The sequence below is a fragment of the Stegastes partitus genome, unplaced genomic scaffold (genome assembly GCF_000690725.1).
Source record: "Stegastes partitus isolate 25-593 unplaced genomic scaffold, Stegastes_partitus-1.0.2 Scaffold100, whole genome shotgun sequence".
Taxonomy (NCBI): Eukaryota; Metazoa; Chordata; class Actinopteri; family Pomacentridae; genus Stegastes; species Stegastes partitus.
The window spans coordinates 586,269-610,909 of NW_007577831.1; the positions used below are offsets into that span (position 1 = coordinate 586,269).

General features: G+C 38.6%; 1 protein-coding gene across 2 annotated transcripts in view; it reads right to left on the reverse strand.

Moving 5' to 3' along the window:
- ryk (receptor like tyrosine kinase) overlaps positions 1-24,641 on the reverse strand; it is a 51,802-nt gene that overhangs the window by 14,792 nt on the left and 12,369 nt on the right. The window contains exons 2-10 of one of the 2 annotated variants that reach the window (XM_008277550.1): positions 17,911-18,032; positions 17,731-17,830; positions 16,382-16,513; positions 14,945-15,007; positions 13,278-13,416; positions 11,804-11,904; positions 9,859-9,942; positions 7,349-7,474; positions 674-760 (exon numbers count right to left, since the gene is read on the reverse strand). In XM_008277550.1, the coding sequence (XP_008275772.1) occupies positions 674-760; positions 7,349-7,474; positions 9,859-9,942; positions 11,804-11,904; positions 13,278-13,416; positions 14,945-15,007; positions 16,382-16,513; positions 17,731-17,830; positions 17,911-18,032 (954 nt within the window). Of the gene's footprint in view, positions 1-673; positions 761-7,348; positions 7,475-9,858; positions 9,943-11,803; positions 11,905-13,277; positions 13,420-14,944; positions 15,008-16,381; positions 16,514-17,730; positions 17,831-17,910; positions 18,033-24,641 lie in introns of both variants that reach the window. The other variant, XM_008277549.1, reaches the window with a different exon arrangement.

Here is a 24,641-nt window from a genome sequence, read left to right on the forward strand (position 1 = left end):
TCTACATTACTCAACGCCACTGCTCTCTTAATTAAAAAAAACTAAAACAAATTTACACGGTCAGCTGAACTGCTACGCCTCAGTCCTTCATTATTCATCTTACGTCTTTGGCATGAGTCGTGCTAGGCTACAGACGTTTTTTCCAGTAAGCAGATTTCGTAATTGTCATACAAATGAGAAACCTTGTTAAGAAGGTTTCACAAGACAGATTTTTCTGGAATAATGCAGTGCATAGTGTGGCAGGATGAAGTCCACCTATACTTCAAATACAATTGAAAATGTAAATCAAAGTGACCTGTAGAAGCCTAAAAAAAAGTTGTTTTCCACTGCTGAACCATGTATCCAGTATGGGTCAAGAGGCAGCAACTATGACTATGTGGTTAAAATCATTGAACTAAGCTTCCAAAATATATTGGGGTATAAGATATTCCTTGTTGCTGCTCTGCTGCGTGTATATGCAGATTTGCAGTTGCCAGGTTACTAAAGTGCATGTGCCCCAGTTACTTGCATAACCTGTTATATCTGAGTAACCTTTTGACTCAAGTGCACGTAAACACACTGGATAAATTACACATTGATAGGAGAGATAAACTTGCAACTTCCTAGATGATACTTTGATTTCTGTGACATGTGTGGGTACAACTGTGTATTACAGCTAGAACAGAGTGCATACCTTTCACTGTCTTCACAAAGACCTGCTTTTCCTTACTGGGGTCCTTTTCATCCAGCAACACACCGTGGAAGATGCGGCCAAATGTGCCTGTCAAAAACAAACCACAGCTTTTTATCCTCAGAAAAGGGCAAGAGTGAGAGAGCCAGAGGCATCCCCTTCAAAGACCGAAATGTCACCTCACTCACTGGCCGCCATGCCTGGCTGATCTGTGGACAGAGGTGGACAGGCTCCTGCTTAAAATGCTTTGTCTCTAAATGAGCTTTGGCAGTTCTGGCTCCTGTTTCACAGACAAGAGCCAAAACAAGAGCAGCTCAGTGGAGCTCAGAGGACCTTTCATTCTTAGAACGATTCAGAAATACATACGATGTGGAAAGGCCAAGTGAGCGCGTTCATCATTTCCTTTGTCTAAACTGTCACCCCATAGCTTCAGGACTTTTCTGAGGTAAAATGCCATTTCAGAACATAAACCATCAACATAAATTTCAAAAAAAAAAATCTGAGCCCCAGGGCTAACTTTGCCTTGTGTTTCAACAGGAAAGGAGATGAAGCATAACAACAGGGTTAGTGTTGAAGTGTCTCTCTCCCTCCCCTGCCTTCTTCATCAAGCCTGTCTAGACCTGCTGACTCCTAAAAACAGAACTTCACTCCGAGTTCATCCCTCTGAGACATGGCTTGTATGTCTTGTATTTGTTGTTTTGGCTTTTGCATTTTAAATATTGATATTAAATTGGCTGTCATTTTGTATGCAGAGTATGATGTATGTGGATAGCTGACTATACTATCAAGCTGAAGTTCGACAGACAGACAAGTACAGATATTTGCATATTTGTGTTGACTTGTAGATAGCTGTTGAGCATACTAAAAATGTAAGGTGGTAATCCACTCCAGGGACTTGGAGGCCATTTTAGGACAGCCAAAACCTTTGTACATGTTCCGACAACAAGAAGCCTTGCAAAAACTCTTTCAGGGCTATTTTACGGAAAGAAGAAAATACCTAGTCCAGGGTTAGTAAACCTGAACGGTCCTGAAACACTGTTGTGTTGGTCCCATTGTTGATTGGTTAAACTTCAAGAAAACAACAAGTGCTGTTTTTCTGTCCTCTCGACCTTCCAAGTAGAATTCCCCACATAGACTAACATAACAAACCTGTTTGACATGCTCATAGAACTGGAGTTTATGTCTAGCAACTACAGTTTTCTATTGTTTTGGTGCATTCACAGTTCATGTTGCAGTCAAAACTGTTGGATTCTACAGTGCAATAGAAGCAGAAAGGCTGAAAGGGCCATTCCTGTAAACGTTCATGCCACTTTGCATCTGCCCTAAGATCCTGTAGTTGGATGCTGCCTATACTATACTAGTAGTTAGAAGACTTTGAACCTTACAGCTGCTTTGCTGCTTTATGTAGCACATGAGGTGTCTGAAGTTTTGAGACTATGCCGATAAAAAGCAAAAACCATAAATTTGGATGCCATTTCCTTAAAAGCAGTTACCTTGTGCAGCAACACACTGCTCCAGTGCTCCTGCCAAGTTCGGAACCCTCTCTGGCAGTCACGTTCTGCCGTCATGCAGCTGTGATTTCACTATGGACCTCAAATTTGCAGAGAGCCATCATCAAATTTTTTGTGAAACTGACCAAACCTTCCCGTCGAGGACCGTCACTGGTGACAAGGTCTATAGCGATGACTAACAAACCAACAAACAGGAATGTTGGAAGAACCTCTCCACTCGTCTCTGCTCCGATCTAACCCGTTCTGCTCTTCTGTCGACTCCACTGCTGTCAACTAGGCATGTCAACTAAGGCATATCTGGTCAACAGCATGGCCAAGAGCATGCTTGTTGTATTCCCAAGGTTGAGCATCATGACTTCATGCCATAGGTTTCCGACTGTCAGCATCTAGCTCTACCATCCTGAGGCGTCTGATGGAAATCATTAAATACAAATGACCTGAACTATGTCACACACTGTTGTGTCTGCTCACAGCATGTTAGAAAACAAACACACGTTTTTTGGCCACACATACACAATCATAGCTTTCCACTTGCACTACTTGCCAGACTTAAACCCCTGCTACCGTCATCCTCTTCCCCAAAATGACATTCAAGGTGAAGGGTCACAATTTTGACTTTAAATGTTTACATATTGGAACTTCAAGAGAGCATTCGAAATGTGGCAGAAACACTGTATTACACAAGGTGACTACTTCAAAGGGGGTGGCAGTCAAATGCAAGAAGTTTTTTGCTTTCTATCAGTGCAGTCGGCAAACTTCGTGATCACATCTGATATTTACCTCCAGGGAGGTCGTAAATTTAACACTAGTGTAAAAAAAGTATCAAAGTAAAAAAACTTCAGCTGAACCAGACAAAACCATTTAATGTCACCATTGCAGTGGCAGCTGGTTAATACAGGGCGCAGGGGCGCCGCCCCACTACTACTAACCAGATAAAAAGTAGTTCTCAAACGTAAAATTAAATTTGCATTAATTATAATAAAATAACAATAAAAGTAATTATATCGTTCATGTTCTTTTGCTATATTAACAATATTTGTATTATTAACAGATTTAATATTAGTCTTCACTGCGTGTTTACTAATTTTACATTTCCTGGATGCGGGGCGTCGGACACATGAGTGTGTATGTAGCTCGAAAAACTTCTCGTGATAATGTGACCTCGGCCCGGGCTCTGATTGGCAGCTGCAGACTTTCTCACGGGGTATGGCTCGGTGCGTCCTGGACCCATCCCCTTGTGCTGTAAGCCGATTAATTTTGTCTTTAATTGCTTTTGTCTTCTGTGGTTGGATATCAAAACTGTCCTTTGACGTTGTTATGACTGCGCTTTCTGACATGTCACACGGCCTTTCCCCTCCTCTTCTACTAGATGACAGCGAGAATCGTGACGGCTTAATGCACTGGCCGTGCTGTCAATGGAGAAAAGACTGCTCGTAGAAAAGACCGCGTGTAGAATATATGTAACTGAGTTTAACCTCAGATAAATCTGACATGTGAACACCCTAGTTTGTTATTTTTAAAGTCATTTTGGTCACACACCTGTCTGGGCACACCGCAGCAACCAAACAGCAGGTACTGCAGTCTGCAATGTGGGGCATTTAGGGAGCATCAGTAATTCATAGTGTTTATCGATAAGAAAATGTTCAGAAAGTCATATGTTTTGCCTTTGACCAGGTGGGAGGTGCAACAAAATGACAAAGTGGGCCGTACTGGTGCTACCAGTGAAAAAGTTCGTCTGGAGCCCTGAATAGTGTTTTTTTTTTTTTCATTATTTTTGTTGTGTGTTTTGAGTTTGTACAGATCCTGTAAATATTGATGAAAGTTTGATGAATGGTTTTGAAATTTAGTTCTGGTAAGTCTTGATAATTTTAAATTAGATTATGATTAGAATATTCTCCAAAGGTAGACAGTTTGCATTCCTGTAAATACTTGTGCCTGATGTTACTCCTATTCTCATTTCTGATTTAAAAAAAAAAAAAAAAAAAAGGTCATTTGCAGACACCAAAAATTTTCACCAGCCACCACTGGTCACCAGAGTGGGAAACAGGTATTATAAAGTTTTAACAATGGTCTGTTTGAAGACATGTAGAGTAGACGGTCAACTAAAGAGCAAACCTAAAGATATGCAGAGGCAGCTGTCCACGCTGGCAGCTCTGGGAGGCTATACTAAGAACAGGGTTACTTAAGGCAATGCTAACATGCTCACAGTGACCATTTGAATATGCTGAAGCAGATAATTTCATGTTTTGGGACCATGAATGTCTGTACACCTAAGACAGAGATGTTTTAAGTCTGGATCCAAAGTGGTGGAACAACTCACTGACACTAAATACTTGAATATTTCTTTCAGATTGAGAGGTTCCATTAGAGTTTTTTTTATTATAAACAGTCCTATTTTAAAGCAGGTTCAAATGATTAATTGAAAAAAGACTTACATTTAAACAGAAGCAATGACTATAAACCATTGAAAGCTATTAAGTGGCAGTAATAACAGAACACCCACACTTTTCTTCTCCATTGTGTTGTATTTACCCTTGGGTAATTATTACATCATACCTACTGCCACACTAAACCCCAGCGTGGGCAAATCTCCAGAAAGTAAAGTACAGTCTTGTTCAGTACCATTACTCCATGACGATGCTGAATCATTGCCAAAGCAGCCAGGTTCTGCCTAATAGAGCCAAATTGAAGCCCAAACAGTTGTACATATCTAAAAGAGATTTTAAAACTTCAACATCTAATTCTCTCTGTCAGTATGTAATATGCTTCAGCAGGAACGAACTTGAGCTGTTTTAGGTTCTTTGGTAGGTTTTTACGGACAGTGATCTGCTCGTCCTTTGAAAGGAAATAAACAGCATTCATGTTCACTTTTTTTTTTAAATTTAAAGGCACATAATGTAATAAGTAAAAATAATGGTGGCGCTTATAAACAAATTTTGTGTGTTATTGTTACTGATAAAAAACAAAAATGATGAACAAATAGTCATTAAAATTTTTTTTTCTTTTACTACTGAGCCATAGCTTTGTGCAGTGTTTACCCGATTAGCTAAACGTCTTAACAACTTCTAAATCTTCCTCACGGCAGTTTCAAACCTTGATACAGCCACAGCTCACGAGTTACAACAGCTGCCTAAGGAATCTTGGTTTACCAGTACCACACAGCCTTAAATTTAATATCCGTTTTACAGTCAAAACAGCCAAAGTAAAGAGTGGATTGATTCGCTATTATATAATGCTGTAATTTTTTTTGGTACTTCCCCAGCAGTTTATACCAATAACAAGTAATAATAATGGGCAAGCAGCAGAAAATGCATGGATGGAAACCTAAATAATATGAATTAATTAAAATATTTCCAAAAATCCCCTCTCTCCCAGTGTGAAATAAAAAACTTCCTAGCTACTCTTGTTAGCTCAGGTGACGTTTACTACTGGTGTGATGGAGTAGCGTTTTTTTAAGCTCAGTGTGGTAGTCCAAAAATGAGCAAAGAGGTCACCTAAAGCAGCCACGCCCTTAATCACGCATAAAAATAAACCTTAACATAATTTAAATGCATGAGTGACCGTACAGCTGTCATAAATGGCTATATTAACTATATGAAACCAAAACCACTTTTTAAACCAGGCTGTAAATATGTTTATTTCTGCTGTAAAGTTGAGCATTTTAACATGGGGGAGTCTATGGGTATGGACTCGCTTTTGGAACTAATCTGAAGTGCATATTTCAGGAATTGCACGTTTTGGGCTTCACGTCAGCTTCATTTTTTTTTTTTTTAGTTCTAGAGTTTGCAGCTTTATCTGATGTTGCTGACTCCACAAAAAAGGATTTGCAAGTTTCCTGAGCACCTTTGCACGACAATTTATAAATGTGTAACATCTGCTGACAAACCACAGATGTCAGGAGGCAAGGAAATGTATTTAAGACTTATGCATCACAGATTAAGACTTCAAAACACTTTTTAAAGTCCTTAGCATAGAAAAATTAATGCTGTACTGTGGAGACAAAGCTTCGTACTCCAGGAGGTTGTTCAGTTTTATACATTTTATATAGATACAGCTAGAAATGTCCATAGACTCAAACAAAGAAAGGCAAACTTAAATTAAAATCTTGGGCTTCTGTAGAACATTATCCATGAAAAACTGGGGATTTAGAAAAAAAAAAAGACTGAACAAAGCTATCAACTGCATAGACATAGGCCTAATTCTGGTCTTCCCGTGGATCTTTAGTTTGTGATAGCGTATAATAAACTCTGGTAAGACTGCTAATCTTGTCAGGAAGTCTCTGCTCCTCTGTTTTGAATATGTAACATACTTTCAGTATGTGACAAATACTTAACGGACGTGTGGTAACATATGGAACATGTTCTCATAACTTTGACTTCTGTCTTCTGTTATATGCTTCTTTAAATATAAATCCCAGATTCATTTTCAATCTGTTTTTATAGGATTGCTGTCAAGTCCACTTGCACTGTATTGCTCATTCTTTGAGCTTATCTTTATCCCATTTACTCAGTTTTTCTTTTCTTTTCTTTCTTTTTTTTTTTTTTTTGCCCTTTACCTTTTTTTTGGAGTATTTTGCTTTCTTTATCTGAATGTTTTCTTTGGATAAGAATTGTGGTATAAACTTGTGGCTTTCTGACTCATGTTGCTACATAATTTATTGTTATCATTTTCTCTTTCTGTTTTCATGTTTGTGTAGGTGCTAAGAAACAAAATCATTTAAAAAAAAAAAAGAAGCTTTTTTTTCAATATGCTGAAAAATATGTTAAGTTTTTAAAGCAACTTTAGAGACTAATCCTCACAAATTTGATAAATACTAGGTTAAAAGGCACGACACACATTTACTCACATGATGTCTGTATATGTTTTTAGTGATATATGATTTTAATAACTGCAATCAAAAACCTCTCCACCGTTCAAAACCAATTCTCACAAACAACGTAAGACTCCTGAGCAAAGCACAGGGAAGAAATGTTCAGCAAACCACATGACACAAACTGCGGTCTTAGAAAAAGCTGCTCAGAATTTTTGTTCCATTTTTCAGTGAAACTGTTAAACTCGAACTGGTGATCACATTCTTCTGAAGAATACAAACGTAAGTTGGGAACTTATTTTAGGACAAGAAAGAGAAAAAAAGAGAAAGGTTGGAGGGAGCATGAGAGACAAATACCTTCATGTAAAACATCTCGTAGCGTGACTCTTTCCCTTGAGATTGCAATGTCTTTCACTTTAGCTTTGGCCTCCATTAGAGTAACACTCCTCAGGTCATTCTTCTCTATGCGGAGAGATGGGTAACCTGTGAGGACAGAAAAATGCAGAGTCAGATTAAATGCACATCTGATCCAAACGCAAACAAAACTTGTTGAAACTGATTGACGGGCCTTTTAACCTGGATTATCACTAGAAAACTACCTGAGGGCTTTGACTTTGAATCTCTTTTGACAGTATAATTTTTGTAATTCGTGGGAAAGGTTTGCGCTAAAACATGCAGAATATTTATTTGAATTCAAAGAATTCAGCAAATTCCAAGAAGACATGTACAGTACCCTATACTTGTTGCATCAAAGCAACTTCATGCAATGCCTGCATTACAAAATTTTTATTACATAACCTCCCTTTGTACACACTGTCATTAGCAGCTGGCTTACTGCAGCAGGACCAAGTCTGAATACAAAAAACCCAAACACAAAGTTCCCCACAGTGTCTGCACACAGATGAACATTGTAAACACAACCTCTTTATATCAGCATGCTCCATGTGTATACAACATGTCAATGATGAGAGATATCTCATCAAAACCTCCTGCATCTGCAGCTCACTGCTAGTGAGGACAACTATTAGGCTGAACTGTGTACAGCCGCTTAGACAAACTGGGGATAAGCCAGATGATGGATAGAAACAACAGAAAACTCATTGATACACAACCTCCAGATAAAACTGCTCACAAAGACACTCAGTCTTCCTTTGAGAGACAACAGCATCTTCTTGTACATTTGAGCTGTGTCTGATATTCTGCCATAAAATGTGAGAAGAAACAGTGTTCAAGCTGAAGCTTTAATCTCAAGATGATACTTAAAAAGCACATGAAAAGATTCAAACGTGATTAAATCTAAGTGAAAAGATGCAGACATTTAAAGACATATATAATATAATATAATAATTATAATGTACTTTGATTAAAGGTTTAAATCTCTGCTGCTGCATGAAAACAGTGTAGTAAAAACTATCGCTCACTGCATATCAATGCTGCCCCCTCGAGGTCAAACTACGAGCCCCATGTATTTTCAGGAGTGCAGAAAAAGATTACAGTAAATAATAAACTTCAAGATGCAGCAAAAGACAAAAATACAACAATTACAAACACTACAACAAACAGTTATGACCAGGCAGCCCCACAGAAGAAAACAAGGGTGCAAAAAATATATATAATAGATTATTTTCTGTTGTGTCTGTTAATAGTAACATCCTGTTTCTACTATGAACCTCCTCCTCATGCAGAAGCTTCTTCAGCCTGCAGAGGGAAATTTAAACAACAGTCGGAAACAGTTATTTAAAAAATAACCAGAACTGTGTCCATCTCCATACTACAGAAAAACTATACTGCTCATGCTAAAGTATACAAGAAATTAAAATACATAACCATATTAAAGTAAAACGACTTAATGATTTACATAATATTATGAATTTGGAATGATATTTCAATACAGTGCCTTTTTCTATTTAAAAAAAATCAGTTATTTTCTATTTTTACGGTGTTCCTGCAGCTGCTATCCAGAATTTGTTTAATTTTCTTTGAGCTATGAGGAGCTCTTCCATTTGCTTGGTGCATAAACCTAAAAAAGCAACATTTATAATATGGATGTTTTGCTTCACAGTGAATGGTGACTGGTTTTAAATATTCACTCACTCAATTTGAATAATCATAGGTCAATCTAACCGATGGCAGAAAAGACAAAATAAACCTGCAGGCGTTAACAGGGCTTTAACAGGATCTTAAAGAACACTTAGTGCTATCGTTTATCAACCTTTGTGTGAAGCAAAGAATGTGATCAAACTACATCAATAAAGAATATTTTACATCTGAAGTTACACAAATCTAAAAAACGGTGTATCTTATATTAAGCCTGTTCAAGGAAGTATCAGAGAAAGATACATTTTCCATTCCACATTTTTCAAGAGTCAAAAATGTGATCTTTAAACTACTTGTTTTGTCTGAATGCCAAAGTAAATTAAATGTAGAAAGTTCTAAAACAAGAAAAAGCAGAAAATAGCACCAGAGAATGTTAAACATTTTTCCTTTAAAAATGCTTTACGACTCATCGGTCAAAATTGTTGAATACTGAAGAATATTTCTAAACAAATAAGTACTTTCAGTGACAATTACATTCCAAATACCTAAATGAGCACCCATGTAACTCCACTCACCAAACAACAGACACAGACAATGTTAGTACAAAGCAGATGAGATGCATGGACCAGGATTTGAGGCTTGAATCAGGAGGAAAGAAAAGTGACCTTTAAGTAACTGAATTTCTAAAAGGTTCCCCAACTAGAAACAGGACTTCAAGATACACAGGTGCAATTATCAAGTCTAAAGTTCAGAGAAAACTGAGATCAAAATAAAGTGTGACAACAAAATACTATTATTGAGACTGAACTTGTCTCTTCACTGGAACTTACTTTTGGTTTCATGGGGGGGAGCACCGGGATTTTGGAAGGAGGAGGCAGCAAGCTGGAGAATGGGTGCAGAACCAGGGTGATTGTCTGATGGCAAAAGGAGAAGGACGGGGAGTGGAGGGTGGGAGAAAGGGAGAAAGAAGTGGTTTTAATGGATAGCTCACACAAGTTACAACATGACCTGAATGGATGAATGGATGTATACAACTCCTGCTGTAACTTTACAGCTCATACACTAAACATCCATCACACCAGGCATGCTTGCAAGTTGGGTAAACTTGCCCATGAAGAGTTGGGTAAATAAAGGGTGGTTGGTGGTTCAAATAATAACATTCAGCAGAGTGTAAGGTGAAGCCAAGTGGGTCAAACAAAATGCACAGGAGGGTGAGATGCGGGTATAATCCACAAGAGGGCGACAATGGATCACACATTGACAATAAGACACAAAAGCTGCTGCGGTGGTTTTCCAATGGCTCTCAAAACAACACACACAGATGTAAACTGGGAAAGATTAAAGTCAGTCTCTTTCTGACAGCTTTATCAGTCCACATGTGATATCAACAGCTACAAAACTCTGTGGAACCTCACTGACAAATCACCGCCTGATTAATGTCGTGGATAACTTTGCATTGAATGCTACGACATGAACACACTGAGACAGAGCAAAATCTTTCTTTTTTAGCGACAGTAGGAATTATTTTCAGATGAAATTCTGTCCTTTTTTTAAAAAAAAGAAAAATTGCATTCAGATATACTATTTGCTGGGGATGCAGGACGATACTGGCATCACCACTTAAAATTAAAAATGGTCATTACCTCAAAATGTTTTAGGTTTACAGTATTGTTTGAAAATATCAGTGTAATTTTAGTCAGTACTACAGTTTTCAATGGTGGCTGCAGTATAGCCGGAACTGTAGTGTACTGGAGTGTAAACATTTCCAAAGACCTAAGATTTATTTTTATTTTTTTTAAAGTTATTCGACAAATTAATCAATAGAAAAAGTCTTTAGCAGCAGCTATCTTACAGTATACAGAAATAAACATTAATAATGCTATGTGTAAAAACAGGCTATATAGATAGGAGAGAGCAGGGAAAGATCTTTCTGACCAATGAAGAAATATTTGTTGAAGAAGTAACTAAAATGCACTGAAATCCGGTGGCTGTTGTAATTATTCTTCTATAATGGTAACCCTAAACCTCATTTGATGGCCCTCCACTGCACTGTGTGTACAGGTGTAAAACATGTCAAATTATTTCCACTAACACAGAACAAACTTACCCATAATTACAATTGGTGCCAACAAAGAGAGCGAAGACTGAGTGAGTAATAACACTCCTATCTGATGACAACAACTAACAAAGAGCTCTAGTGAAGGAAAAGTACCCCAGCTGAGATTCACTTACGGTTTCATTAAGTGACACGCTGCTAAGAGACTAAATGGCAAAAGTGAGTAAGTTCTAATACTCTAATACAGGTCTAAGGCTTTGTGATCACTATAACCTTGTTACTGTATGTCAACTTTTCCCACCATGTTCTATATTTACATCAATTTAGAGTCCTTCACTCCCTTGCAGCTCCGAAATAATGGACTGCTTTTACCTCTCTAACTGCTGCCTGACGCAAAGCACATGGCGATGACATTTACACATCGCTCACACAGTAATAGGTCACAAGGCTAGTAGCGACAAAAAGCAACACAACATCACTGCAGGAGCTGTGTTTACAATCTTATGATACCAGTTAAGCTAATTAGGTCATTCACAGTCAATTATTGTATTTGGAAAAGCATGCACATGTGCAGATGCCAATGCGACAAAAGAAAACGGGTACAATGAATCACTGCATGGACTTTAAGTACTGATCTGCTATGTGCATTTTTAAAAAAAAATTAAACTCTAAGTGAGTGTTTTGGTGTTACAGTGGAGAGGAGAAGTAAAATGTCTCACTGGTGACCGGCGCTGCGTTGTTTGGAGTGTCGGCTCTCAGGTACTGTGTGGTCTGAGTGGACGGTTGAGACAAACCCTGCGAGCTTCCACTGTCACTCACACTGAAACACACAGAGAGGAACAATAAGGAGCACTTATTTGAAGGTACAGACATCAGGCTGCACAAGGTGTTTAACACATGCATTATTGAATGAACTTTTACTGTCTAGTTTCTAGTGATTAGAAATAAAGACATTGGTAGTGTGCAAATGGGTTGGTAATACTTTGAAATTGTCGTTCTGGTTTAGTTGTATTAAAATAAAAAAGTATACAGTGGTAAATACAGGCTCTTGTACACTGCAGGAACTTGCAGGCTGTTTTAGGGTGGTCAGAACGTTTTTGCATGTTCTGACCTTAACAGCCATCTTTCACAGCTGTTTACGGGGGAGAAAAAGTACCTAGTCCAGTGTAGGTACTTCTGTGAGCCCCTGAAAAGCTGCTGCCAGACTCAAAAATGACAAAAAGCAGCATTTTTTGTGTGGTCTTGATGTCCTTTTCAAGTAGCAGTCTTCTCACTATGGTGCCTTCAATAACTAATTAATTTCTTTTTCACTGAAAAAATAATAAAAATGACAATGTGATTTTGGAGAAGGCTGTACCAAACAAGCATGTTCTCTTATGTCTGGGGAACCGGACTTGTAGGCCGGGGCACATCTACAGTGCCACAATGTTTCATTCAAAATTGTATGCTGTGACACATTTTACCTTTGTCAAAAAAAATGCAGTTACTGTGATATGGATATTGCACTTCGGATAATATTTTAATTCATTGTTCAGCCCTGATTTAGTGAGGCATACATTAACGCTTAGAAGTCAGCTAAGTTTGATCTTGTAAAGGGCTTAAGCAAACAGCTACTGATCTCCACTGGCTCGGCACAGTTCATACTAATCAGAACCGTAAGTGAATTTAAAATGAAAAAAATGGTCTAAAGTTGACAGATCAAAGCAAACTCATTTGCAATTTTGACACCTTCACAAACAACAGTGCAGCAACTTTTATTTGGTGAAAATATCACATTAAAAAAAATTAATTAAATTGATGTATTTGAAAGGCAAACAGTCTTTGTGTGATTTCAATTTGTAAGCGTTCCAGTGACTAACCTCCTCATATCAATAGCAAAGCAGGGAAGTGCTGATCATATTTCACACTGATATCTGATAACCCATGTAGCTGCGTGCATCCATCCACAGTAGAGATTACAGGCAGGGAAACAGGAGGAAAGCTCAAGTGCAAGTTTTGACTTGATATAATCCTCTCTATGGAGATGACCTGTTTTTGTTCAACAGCCGCATTCGGCAGAAATACTATCTTAGCTTGCACAGGTGACACGAGACTGTAAATCACCAGCTTCAGTGTCACAGGTTTACTTTCCTCAGCTGATATATAACAAAGATTGTAGTTTCTCTGGAAGCAGGACAAGCAAAAGAACCGAACCTGTCCTCCATCTCCACTCTCTTCATGCTGTGCAGGTGCAGGATGGCCAGGATGATGGCCACGAGAAAGATGACAATGCAGCAGACACTGACGCTTATATAAAACACCTGGGTTGAGGTGGTGGGGGTGGTCACACCATCTACTGACAGAAACAAGACACGTACCAATGGTCAGACAAACAAGCAAAAATGACATCACAACACATGAAATAAATACCATGACTAAAGCTTCAGCAGTGTTTGATATTAAGTGAGAAGCAGAGCAGAAATATGAGGTAAGGATAAAGACAGGAGTAAGGGAAGGGGGGAGTGTGTGGGAGAGCCTATAAGTGCACCACGGGCTCCACTTAGAGTTAATGGAAGCTGGGAATAGTAGTGGCTGTGCCCAGGATCCAGTGTCTGAGAGCTTTTCTCATCACCTCTCTAAAAGCCTCAGAGGGCCCCAGGTTCCTTGGGCCTACCCAAGCAGAAGGGACACAACCCACTAATGGTACTTTGTTACTGGGGCAGTGGGCTCACAAAGAGTATGAATAAATCCCACTAGATGAGGACGACCACTCTGAGGGGTGGAAGGATGACAGATAGCTCTTGAATACTAGAATAAATCCTTCTCTTTGGGCTTTGAAATATTTTGCTTTGGTTATGGAAAGTTTGACTATAATGATGTGCTATATAGACAGACTTCTGAGTTGTAAAACAGCCTCTGTCTTATCAGGCCGATGCCACCTGGAATAGACAATACATGGAGCCAGTTGGGCATTGTTTGTTAATATGCTTATCGATTCTGTTTTTTTCTGATTCCAATTGTTTGAGGGGCTGTTAGTGTTACAACACTAAATCCTACTATTACACTGATTCATAAATAATATTTATCTAATGATATAATCTACTATATTATAGTATAATTGTCATTTTACACATTTTATTTTCACTTAGAATACCATAGCAATTTTATTTCAACCCTCTGAATTACAAAACCTGGGACTGGGGGTTTTGAAGGAATCTTATCTTTTCTAATGGTCCCTGACCTAATCATCTGTGAGGTGCTGTTCAATCAGAACTACATCTAAGATCAAAATTGTAATATTTCATTCGATTCCCTTTATTCTAGAAAAAAAAAACATAAACCATTCACACCAGATTCTGTAAAGAACTAAAAATTCTGTGTTCCTCGGCACAACCAAGAAGCCATGAGTGACTCATGTGACAAAACAGTCACGTGACAAAAATTCAGGGACTTTTTTTGCCTAACTGCAAGCTGTGTTTACACAGAGGAGACAAGTATGGAAACAAATTAAAAATATTAGTAGTAGAATGTATATGATTTTTCTTCAGTACTATCCGTAACAGTGTGTGCAGAAAATGTTTTACATATTATTTCATTTTTTTCAGTTTTTGTAAAACAGACGTTCAACTTAATTTTTTTCTATGATTTATGGCAATGTAACTGTGTCACACCACACAAAAGACATTTTTGAGGTTTCTCTACTTCTAGCCATGGCTGTGCTGTTTCCATAGAGGTGCAGGACTTTATATAGCAGTGAAACATGAGTCCACAGTGAATAAAAATGTGACAGGAGCAAATAACGTTCCAAAACTGCTTCGGGTTAAGAGGGTTAAGTAACATTTTCAATACAGAACTTCAAGTAATGAGGTAAGATTACTTACAGTCAGGCCGTGAAAGAGTGTTATTGTTAAGGGGAATTGGAATCTTTGGGTCGGAATCGATTCCTGTTCACAGAGGAAGAAGGAAAGAGAATTACATCAACTTTGGTCACAGTCTAGTCAATTTAACAGCAGTATTCAGCCACACAGCTATAAAAGTCAGCACAATATGTAACACTGAAAGAAAAGCTTGTGTATTTAGTGAAACTAAGGTTGAAAAACTGTTTTGCTTTCAGTCTTTTATTACCACATAGACACAGTAAATACAGAGCCTTGAATTTCTACCACATCTCATGAACTCAGAGGATGAAGGAATTTAGTCAGAAGCCACAATGAAAAGGAAGAGCTTAGTGTGAGACGTAATTTTTGCATACAACATGACAGCAACACAGAAAATGTGGTTGGAGAATAAGTCAAAATGTTGTTCTGTGTAATTTAAAGACAAAAAAAAAACCTGTCTGCTATGCAATGAGTATGTGGTGACTATTTTTTTTTCTGATTCTTTAGCATGTAAAAGTAATAAAATAAGTGCAAATACTCTCTCTCTCAGGAGAGAATAGAAAAGGACAAATGCCCTCCTCCAAATATTCCTTAGTTATAATATTAATGTGAGCAAAAGTGTGCAAGGCAAGAACGAAATTGAGGATTGATTACTACACAGCAACATCAGGATTCTCCTATCTCACAGTTGCCTCTTGGTGTGAGACCATGAGGCAAAAACCTGAAATGTTTTTAGCTCCTAAAAAGTATTATGAGTTCCTTAAAAAGTTCAAGTAGTTAAAAATGATAAGTCCGTAAGCTGGAGGCAAACATCATTATTTTGTCCTCTGCTAAGACATAACAGGGACCATCCACGGGAAGGGTTGACAGGAACGATTGCCCAGCTTACATTCGGAGCACCACTCAGGCATACAAAGAATCTGTTCATGTTGCTAATTTGACTCCTGCTTAAAATAAGATGGGAATAAATTGGTTTCCACGGGGGCATATGGCAAGGAGCCTCTCGGCCACATGTAATTATCTCCAGGCAGTTTGAAAATAGCACCGAAATGAATACAGAATACAAAAACCTGCACATCTCTCACTGTAACTCTTTAGCGTGACTGACACAGAGTGCTGCCAAAATGGAAAAATATCCTATCAAAATCCAATCTAAACTCTATGTAGAAAACATGATCATTGATTTGTCTGGCAAGATAAAAAAGACATTTATCCGTGAAGATATTTTGACTTTTCATAACAGGAAAGTCACAGGTGGGAGTAGGAATACTCGCAAAGTGCCAATCAGTGCTCAGCCATCATTCATTTCACAGATTACACCTGTGTGAGCTTTTCCTGCTCTGCAATGAAAAGATGTCCGCTATGAAGAAAGTTTACCAGTAACAAAAAAACACTCAGCTACATTTGTTTAGGTTACCAGGTAATGATGGACAATCTTACTTTTATAGCACATTTTCCTCCTCTTGAAGTTGAGCACTGTGTAGTTGTTGGCATGGATGGTCAGGTTGAGCTGCATTGTCAAAAATGCCTCTTCATCTACTTTGCCCGAACAGAAGATGTCCACTCTAAAGACTGCATAACAAACACACACATACAGGGAAAAAACAACATTATTTTGAGAAACGTGGTCATATCAGAGATGCAGAGCATCTATAATTAATTAGGTACAAACACATGATCTCAGGCTTTATATAACTTAGCTGTAAAAGACATTTAAGTTTATTAGAACTGTGAAATTGTAAAATCTTGTGTACAACCTTTTCACCACTGTGTGGCTACAAATAAATAAAATTCATTGAAGTAAATTAAACAGTCCCTAAGGGAAAGGTGTTAATTAAAAGTTCAACATTTTGGGAAGTACAATATTTCATTCAAGAGTCACTGAATGTGGCTCCCAGCACCTCTACAGTCCACTAAAAACAACACTTTGTTTTTTTAATGAGAGGTTATGTGCCAGATTATATTTGGCTGTGAGTAGCTGTAAACTTTATAAACACAGTTTTTATATAGATTCCACAAACAAGATGTAATAGTATAATTTGGGTTTCCTCGGAGTGCTGATTGTCAGATTTTGTTACCACTGGATTGGACAGAGTGAGGCTAGCAGTTTTATGTTGATCCCAGTGCTTATGTTTAGTTAAGCTAAGCTAACTGGCTACATAGGTGGGCTGTATTTAACCAAAGAAAATCTTGGTCATCTGAAGTCATGCCTACTCTTCACACAGCACAATGATTGCATTCTATATGCTAGGCTTATTAGTCTAAGTGAATTATAAATGCACATAAAAAGTTGGTATTTGCAGCATTATAAATTATGCGATTATTTTATAAAATGAAATGATAGCAACAAACTCAGAGCAGACTAACATGCCCCTGCTTATATTTACTGAATTTCTGAAAATAGAACGATATCAACTGATGATCCCAGCACAACAAATATTGAGGAATATAATACAGACAAGTTAGTCTGCTGTTTTTAGATTATCTTCCATGCTGGCTGTTGAGCTGTGACAGTCAAACTGCTGTTTGCAAAGTTTACACTCAACTTTTTGATCATCTGTCAAAACTCTGTCTTTGGAGGGTGGGAACCTACATAATAAAGGAACAAAAGCAATATTTCACCAACTCTTACTAAAGCTTCTCAGCAGTTTCTCTGCTTTCCTAAGTTCTCTTATCTTATCTGGTTGACACAGACCACATCAGGTGTGGATTTACTGACACCATTTTTAAAAGTCTACAAACTAGAGGCATGTAGGATGCATGTTACGAAAAATGAATATTTGACAGACCAGAGGGAGCATGAGGCAACTCCCCCTGACTGGAGATGTTGAGCCGTGGTTGGTTCAGGACAGCAGGGTTCTCCATGTTGAATGCGAGCCGGTAGTCAACCTTGAAAAGAGAAGAAATGTTAACATTTTCCTTGCGTGTGTGAACAGGTAAGTGTGCACTGAAAAGATGCTGAGGCTTACCTTCGCCTTGGAGTGCCACGTGAAGTAAAGGCTGTTGGTCTCTGTGGGCACTGGCATGTTGAAGGAGAACGCATAGTGATTCACCACGTCGTCTCGCACGTAGTAGAGCTCTGCATCGAGGCCTGTGTGAGGACAGACAACACAAAATTGTGGCTGATGAGAAGATGTTGGATCATTGGACATAAATGACAGTTTACAACAAATTTCCTCATTCAGCCCAAGCCTGAGGAAAATGGTAAAATATCCACTCCAACTGCCAGCTTGGATTGTGGAGAGGAGGGGGGGTTTCCCCTCAATAAAAGAGATGGACTAACCACATCTGGTAGTACTTGAGAACTCTTAGTGCCCAAGTGAAAAACTTTAAAATGTTCAAGTGAGACAACATCCAAAATATGACTGTAATTTTCTGTCCAGGAAACAAACTTGGGCAGGGGAAGGGTTAAGAAAAGGGAGTAGAATGCCTCAGATAAAAAAGCAAACTAACATCCACAATCTGTTCAACTATTCAGTCCTCAGTGAACACATAGCTAAGGAACACCTCAGCACCACAGCACATGCACGTCAGAAAGCTAAACAGCTCGGTACTGTACACAGTCTTTACTTCTCATTCACGATAACAAAGTCAAATCTTTAAAAAGTTTTTTTTCCACTGTTTTTGTTTTTTTGCTGCATCAAAAAGTCTAATGTGTGCTGGTGAAATCCCCAAACCTGGCCTGAGGCAGTGCTATCAGTCCTTGAAAGCGTCTGTCTGGCAAAGTGGGGTCTGTCTATCAGTCTCCGAATATCTAGTTTAAAGAGAGGGGAAGAATGCGCCCAGGCTCCTGCAATACCCCGAGGCTGTCTCAGAGCTGTGGCTCTTAGACCTTTCTTACCCCAGCTCAAATAAAAACATTCTCAGGCATTTACCAACTCAGAGAGGAGACAAGTGTTACATAAACTAGCATCTAACAAGCCCAAAGAAAAAAGACTGCTGCCTTCCCTTTCTATTAATCATGACTTTTCTCATTTAAAGTTTCCACAACAATACGCAGTTCCAAATAAATTAAGCTCAACAGATGTAGTAATAAATATACAACTGACACAAATTACTTGCAATTCCATCTGCAACAATTAATCAAATAGTTCTCAACTATCAAAACAAGAATCAAGTATTTTGATAATCAATTACTCGATTTGAGTAATTATGTAGGAATAAAGTCTAAATTCTCTGATTCCAGCTTCTTAAATTTAAATACTTTCTGGTTTGTTTGGGGCTGCAAGGTGGCGCAGTTGGTAGCACTGTTGCCTCGCAGCTAGAAGGTCGCCGGTTCGTGTCTTTCTGCGTGGAGTTTGCATATTCTCTCCGTGCAGTGTGGGTTCTCTCCGGGTTCTCCGGCTTCCTCCCACAGTCCAAAAACATGTTGAGGTTAATTGATGATTCTAAATTGTACGTAGGTGTGAATGTGAGTGTGCTTGTTTGTCTGTCTCTAGGTGTAGCCCTGTGATAGACTGGCGACCTGTCCAGGGTGTCCCCTGCCTTCGCCCGAAGCCGGCTTGGATAGGCTCCAGCCCCCCGTGACCCTAGTGAGGATTAAGCGGTGTATAGATGGTTTGTTTGCTCCCCTGTGACAGCAAACTGAATATCTTTGGTGTTTGAGGAAGTCAACTTGGGCTACACGAAACACTGATTACCATTTTTCACCCTTTTCTGACAATTTATAATCTAGACAAAGCCAAAGAAATTAATCTTTAACAGCAACAGCACATTGTGCAATTCTTGCGCCATGCACGCTGTACATTAGTTTCACAATCTCTTTCCTTCTGTTTTTATGACGATTTAATTTCTTCCTCTTTTTTTGAATGCTTAGTTGTTATTGCAGACTTGTGGACCACTCACTTTGCATTTCACTTCACATTTTGTATGAATGTGACAAATGAAAACTCTTGAATCTTGAAACAACAAATCTATTAATCAAGAAAATAATCAACAGATTAATCAAGAATGAAAACAATTGCTAGCTATGCCCTACTAGCAGATGATCAATATATGAAAGTAATGTATGACTATTCACTTTTTCAGTCACTTTTATGATTGCTCATGAAAGCATGAAAATTGACCCTTAACCTTGGAAATGAACTTTACTCCTGATTTATTTTCAAGCTTTTTTTTTCCAGAGCTTTCAACTACAGCTCAGTCAAAGCCACTATAGAGACTCAGCAGTGTTTCAGTTAAAATAAGACAAAACAAAACAACAAAAACGTTTTTTTTTTTTTTTAAACCTTGTTAACATGTCCATCAGACTTTTTTCTTCTTTTTTTTTTTACTTGAAGACACATCATAGAGGAAATAAGCAGTCAAAGCCATGAATTCTGCCTTGATACTGCAGAGTATCGATGACAGTCTCCAAAACACAGATTCAGACTGCCAAGTTTCATTTAGTCCTCGGTCCTTTGACTTCAATCAGGGTTTCATACATCACAAACCAAAGGAAATCCTCATTTCAACTTACAGAGTGGAGCTCTCTGCATCAATGTTCGTCTTTAGAACCAGTTGTGTGTTTATGGCTAATGTACTCCAATATTACAACTTGTTGGTGTTTTAAATTGTGTGAGCAGAGTGGCAGGTAAGCTGGTGTGCTTGAGCAGCCGCGAGTGGGGCAAGGTGGATTGAGAAAGATTAGTCTTTACAGATCTGCACACTCTAGAGGAGGCGACAGTGTAGTTACATCAAACTCATATTAAGGCAGGAAGGGACTATTTTCACAGTAGAAGCTTCTAAATACGTATGTAATTCTGACTTCTTTTTATGACTTCTGAGCATCAGTATGTGCTGATGATAACCGTGGGAAGCACGCAAAATCTAGAAAGCTGGCCTAGACCTTCTTCTATAAAGTCACGAAAAGTATTTATTAGGGAGGCCTTCGTTGTATATTTATCTGTCGATTATTTTCGGTGAATATCCCGATTCCAGCACAGCAAAAGAATTGTCAGCTATTTGGGTCCAGCCCTACAACAGTGACTTCAATTTGTTATGGCAAAAATGCCAACAGACATTTTCCTTTAATAGATCCAACGCACACATTGAACATAAGTATCCAAATACAAGTTTTAAGGCTTCTAGCAAATTTACTCATTTACACCCATAGATGTTGTTTCTAGCCAGTTGTTGCTAAATGTGTTTGTTGTCGGGAGCTGAGCTGGCAGGTACAGTTCATTTTTAGAGTTTCGTCACTGTAAACAGCAGCCTGCTGCATCTGAAAACCCTGGTGATTAGAGCACACAGCCACACAGTAATAATTGCCTTTCTCATGCTCAACTCTGTGTGCCTCCCTTGTCTCAACATGTGGCCACACAGCTTTTATACCAATTAAACTATGCAGACAGGCATAAAAGGCCTAAAGAGGACCAGTGTGGCTCAAGTTTGTGTTTCTCACAGCACCTCAGCCATCCACCCAAACTATAAGAACTTCAAAACAGGAATCAGGGGCAACGGTAACAGGACCCTGTCAGTGTACACAGACCGAGGACAGGGAATAAGTGGTTCCTGAGGTTAAGGAAGTTGAACTGAATCCCTGGCTCACACACTCGGCTCTCTGAAATGGGAAAACAGCAGGAGGTGTGTCTGTAAACGAGAGCTGTGTTTATTTTAGTGTTTGGTCACAACATGTAAGAAGCCTCACAACATCATTACATTGTTTACCACTATAGATGCAAGCATCTTTAATGCAGACTTTTTAAGTGGAAAATACCATCATTTTGAATTCCAGTGTGATCACTTGGCAGCATGTCATGTTTTGAGGGATTATTTCCTGCAGGACATTTCCATTTCTCTCTGTTAGTGTCAAGGGATTAACAATGGCATGGGCAGAACACACTGCATCACCTACACAGATCTGAAAACACGAAGATATAGCACACTTGATGAAATAACCACAACAGAGAGAATCATAATGAATTCCTTGTGTTTACATCGTGCCCTCTTGTATTTTAACATTTCCAAAGCTATTTTTTGTACTGCATGGAATAAATTCTGTTGGTCAAATAAACCTAAAAATAAAATCTTTTATGTGACATTTTGCAAAGACATGATTTCTTTATGTAACCATTATTACTGTGCAATGTGTAATCGATTCTGAATACCATTTTTAATGAATGAGACTAAGAAAAGAGGTAAATCGCTAAGAACAAACTAACCGGTACAACTCTGGATAAAACAGTGACACAAAGCCATAAGAATAATTTATTAGAATTAGAGCTACAGTGTACTGCACAATTACAAGATGCAACATTGTTTAACCCTATTCAGGACTTTCATGTTGCCATATGTAGAAGGTCTTTCGGGGTCCACTGGAACCCAAGAAAGAATATGTGCAAAGTATATGTTGGTATTCACTATAGACTTTTATACTATCTTCAATAATTTTTCTGATAAATTGACATATTTCTGGTTCCAAATGCATGACAAATGCCCCTCTTTTTATATATAAAAAAAATCTTCAAAAATAAAAAAACAATACCTGCCACCTAAACCAAATGGCCTGAATAGGGTTAAAAAAAAAAAAAGAGAGAGACATATTTATCATCAACAAGATGACTTGATGAGCTGATCTTAATGTTTTCAAATCAACAATCCCACCAAGGCCTGAAACCTTCTGTTACTAGTTACAACTAGCTGGTTGAAACACCCCTCAACTTGACATACAACTTCTGGCATCCACAGTGACAGTACTGTGCATAAGTGGAAAAGTGCAAAGAGGAAAAGGAACTCTTAAATAACTTTTCATTGCTTCAGTTTCTATTGTTAAGGTCAAAAAAAGGAAAAAGCACACTCATAAAAACTTCAGCCCTCACCATTATAAAACTCAGCTCCTGCATGTGGTAAGCTCAGCTATGAATGGCCAAATCTGAACTGAAGTTAGCAGTGAGTAACATTTAAACTATATCAGGCTGGTGTGAGAGGTGTACAAAAATCTGAGATAATCAGCCAACTTAGCCTGTGACCATGTTAACGTGGGCGGTACGTGTCAAAGTAACACTGACATGAATGCCAGGACCCAAGGTTTCACTGCAAAACATTGCATTATAACAAGGGTATCATGTGGGATTAGAATTTAAGGCATTATTTACGGTGATGGGAGGAAGAGACAATGCGTGAACACCCCAAGTTTTCACAACTTCGAACGGGCCCAGCCTGATGAAGACTGCTAGTCTCACTTATTTGACGTTTACTGGATGTTTACCAGGAGTTGACGATAAACTAACTGACACCATGTCAAAGAAGTCCTCTGTGTGGGTGCATTTTGTTCAGACAAATGGCCAAAAAGTCGAGTGTAAACTTTGAAAACAGCAGTTTGCGCATAACAGCTCAACAACCAACATCACCTAAAAACAGCAGGATAATTTGTCAAAAGGATCATCAGTTAATATAGTTCCATTCTAGAAATCATACGAATATGGGGCAGGTACATGCTGGTTGGCACCGAGACTGCTGTTATTATTTCAGTATAAAATAACCAGGTTCAGATGATTTAATATGCTGCATACTATATAACACTAGCTTTTATGTAGATTTAGAATTCAATTAGGCTAATAAGGCTCGCAGATAGACTGCACTGATTGTACTTTGGCCCGTTTAGTTGGTCGAACGTGCAGAGTTTTTCCAGCTGACGATCAACTGGTTAAAGAGTGAGTAGGAGGCTTTCTTTGGTTTATGACAGCCATACCAGGCAGCTATTTGTTATTACATGTGAACATGGCCATTTCGTGCACGATGCCAAAGCTTAGAATCAACTCTAATAGTGAAAGAATCCTAGATGCACAACGTCACCGGTCTTACTGAGATTCCACACAAAAATAATCACATGCTCTCTGCCACATAACTCCCCGCTGACATTCCTCAAGCATCGACACATTACACTTTAGAGCTGCCCAGCACAAACAGTGCTCTGCTGCAGGGCACTGAGCAGCTTCACTGGAGTAGAATTTAAGCACCTTGCTTAAGGGCACATCAACACTTCTTTCAACTGTGGGAAGGGAGAGAGGATTACTCACCCACTCTCTTCCCTCCTCCCATAGTTTTGTTACTGATTGAGACACTGAAACTGACACGGATACTTAGCTGCTGTAAACCTTTGAAACAGCATCACATACAAAATTATACAAATGAGGTGACATTTTATACAGATGTCAACACAGAACAATCAATTATAGAAACAAATCAGGAATAAGGATTTATCTTTGTTGGGCTCTGCAAAGTTTTAACTCAACATGCTGTTTTGTCTTGCAAGCTGTGGATCACGTTGCAGACTTTGAAGGAGGAGAACAAAAGGTGGTAGTGGCCAGGTGGCAAGGTCCAGGACAGATATAACAAAGACCCTCTTGTGCACAGAGTCCACACTATACCTCCCAAAGCCTCCATCCCTGAGTGCTCAGGAGATAAACACTCCCTCAAGCCTCTCACTAGGAAGATACTGGCCATAATAACCAAGGAAGGAGAAAATGAGGCCCACGTGAAACTCTATCAACTGGAAACTCTAAACAAATCCAGAGGCAGCAGGAGGAGTCATGTTAGAAGGTCTAAGATAGCAGAGATACAGCTATACAATGAAGAGATCTGATTTTGGAGGAGGATTGAAAAAAAACAAAAAAAACATGAAAAGTAACTAAACTTAAAATACCTGTGGAGTGAGTAGAAGTATAGACAGCCAGCAAGCTGTCACAAGTTCTCACTGCTTCTGTCATCACTATGTATG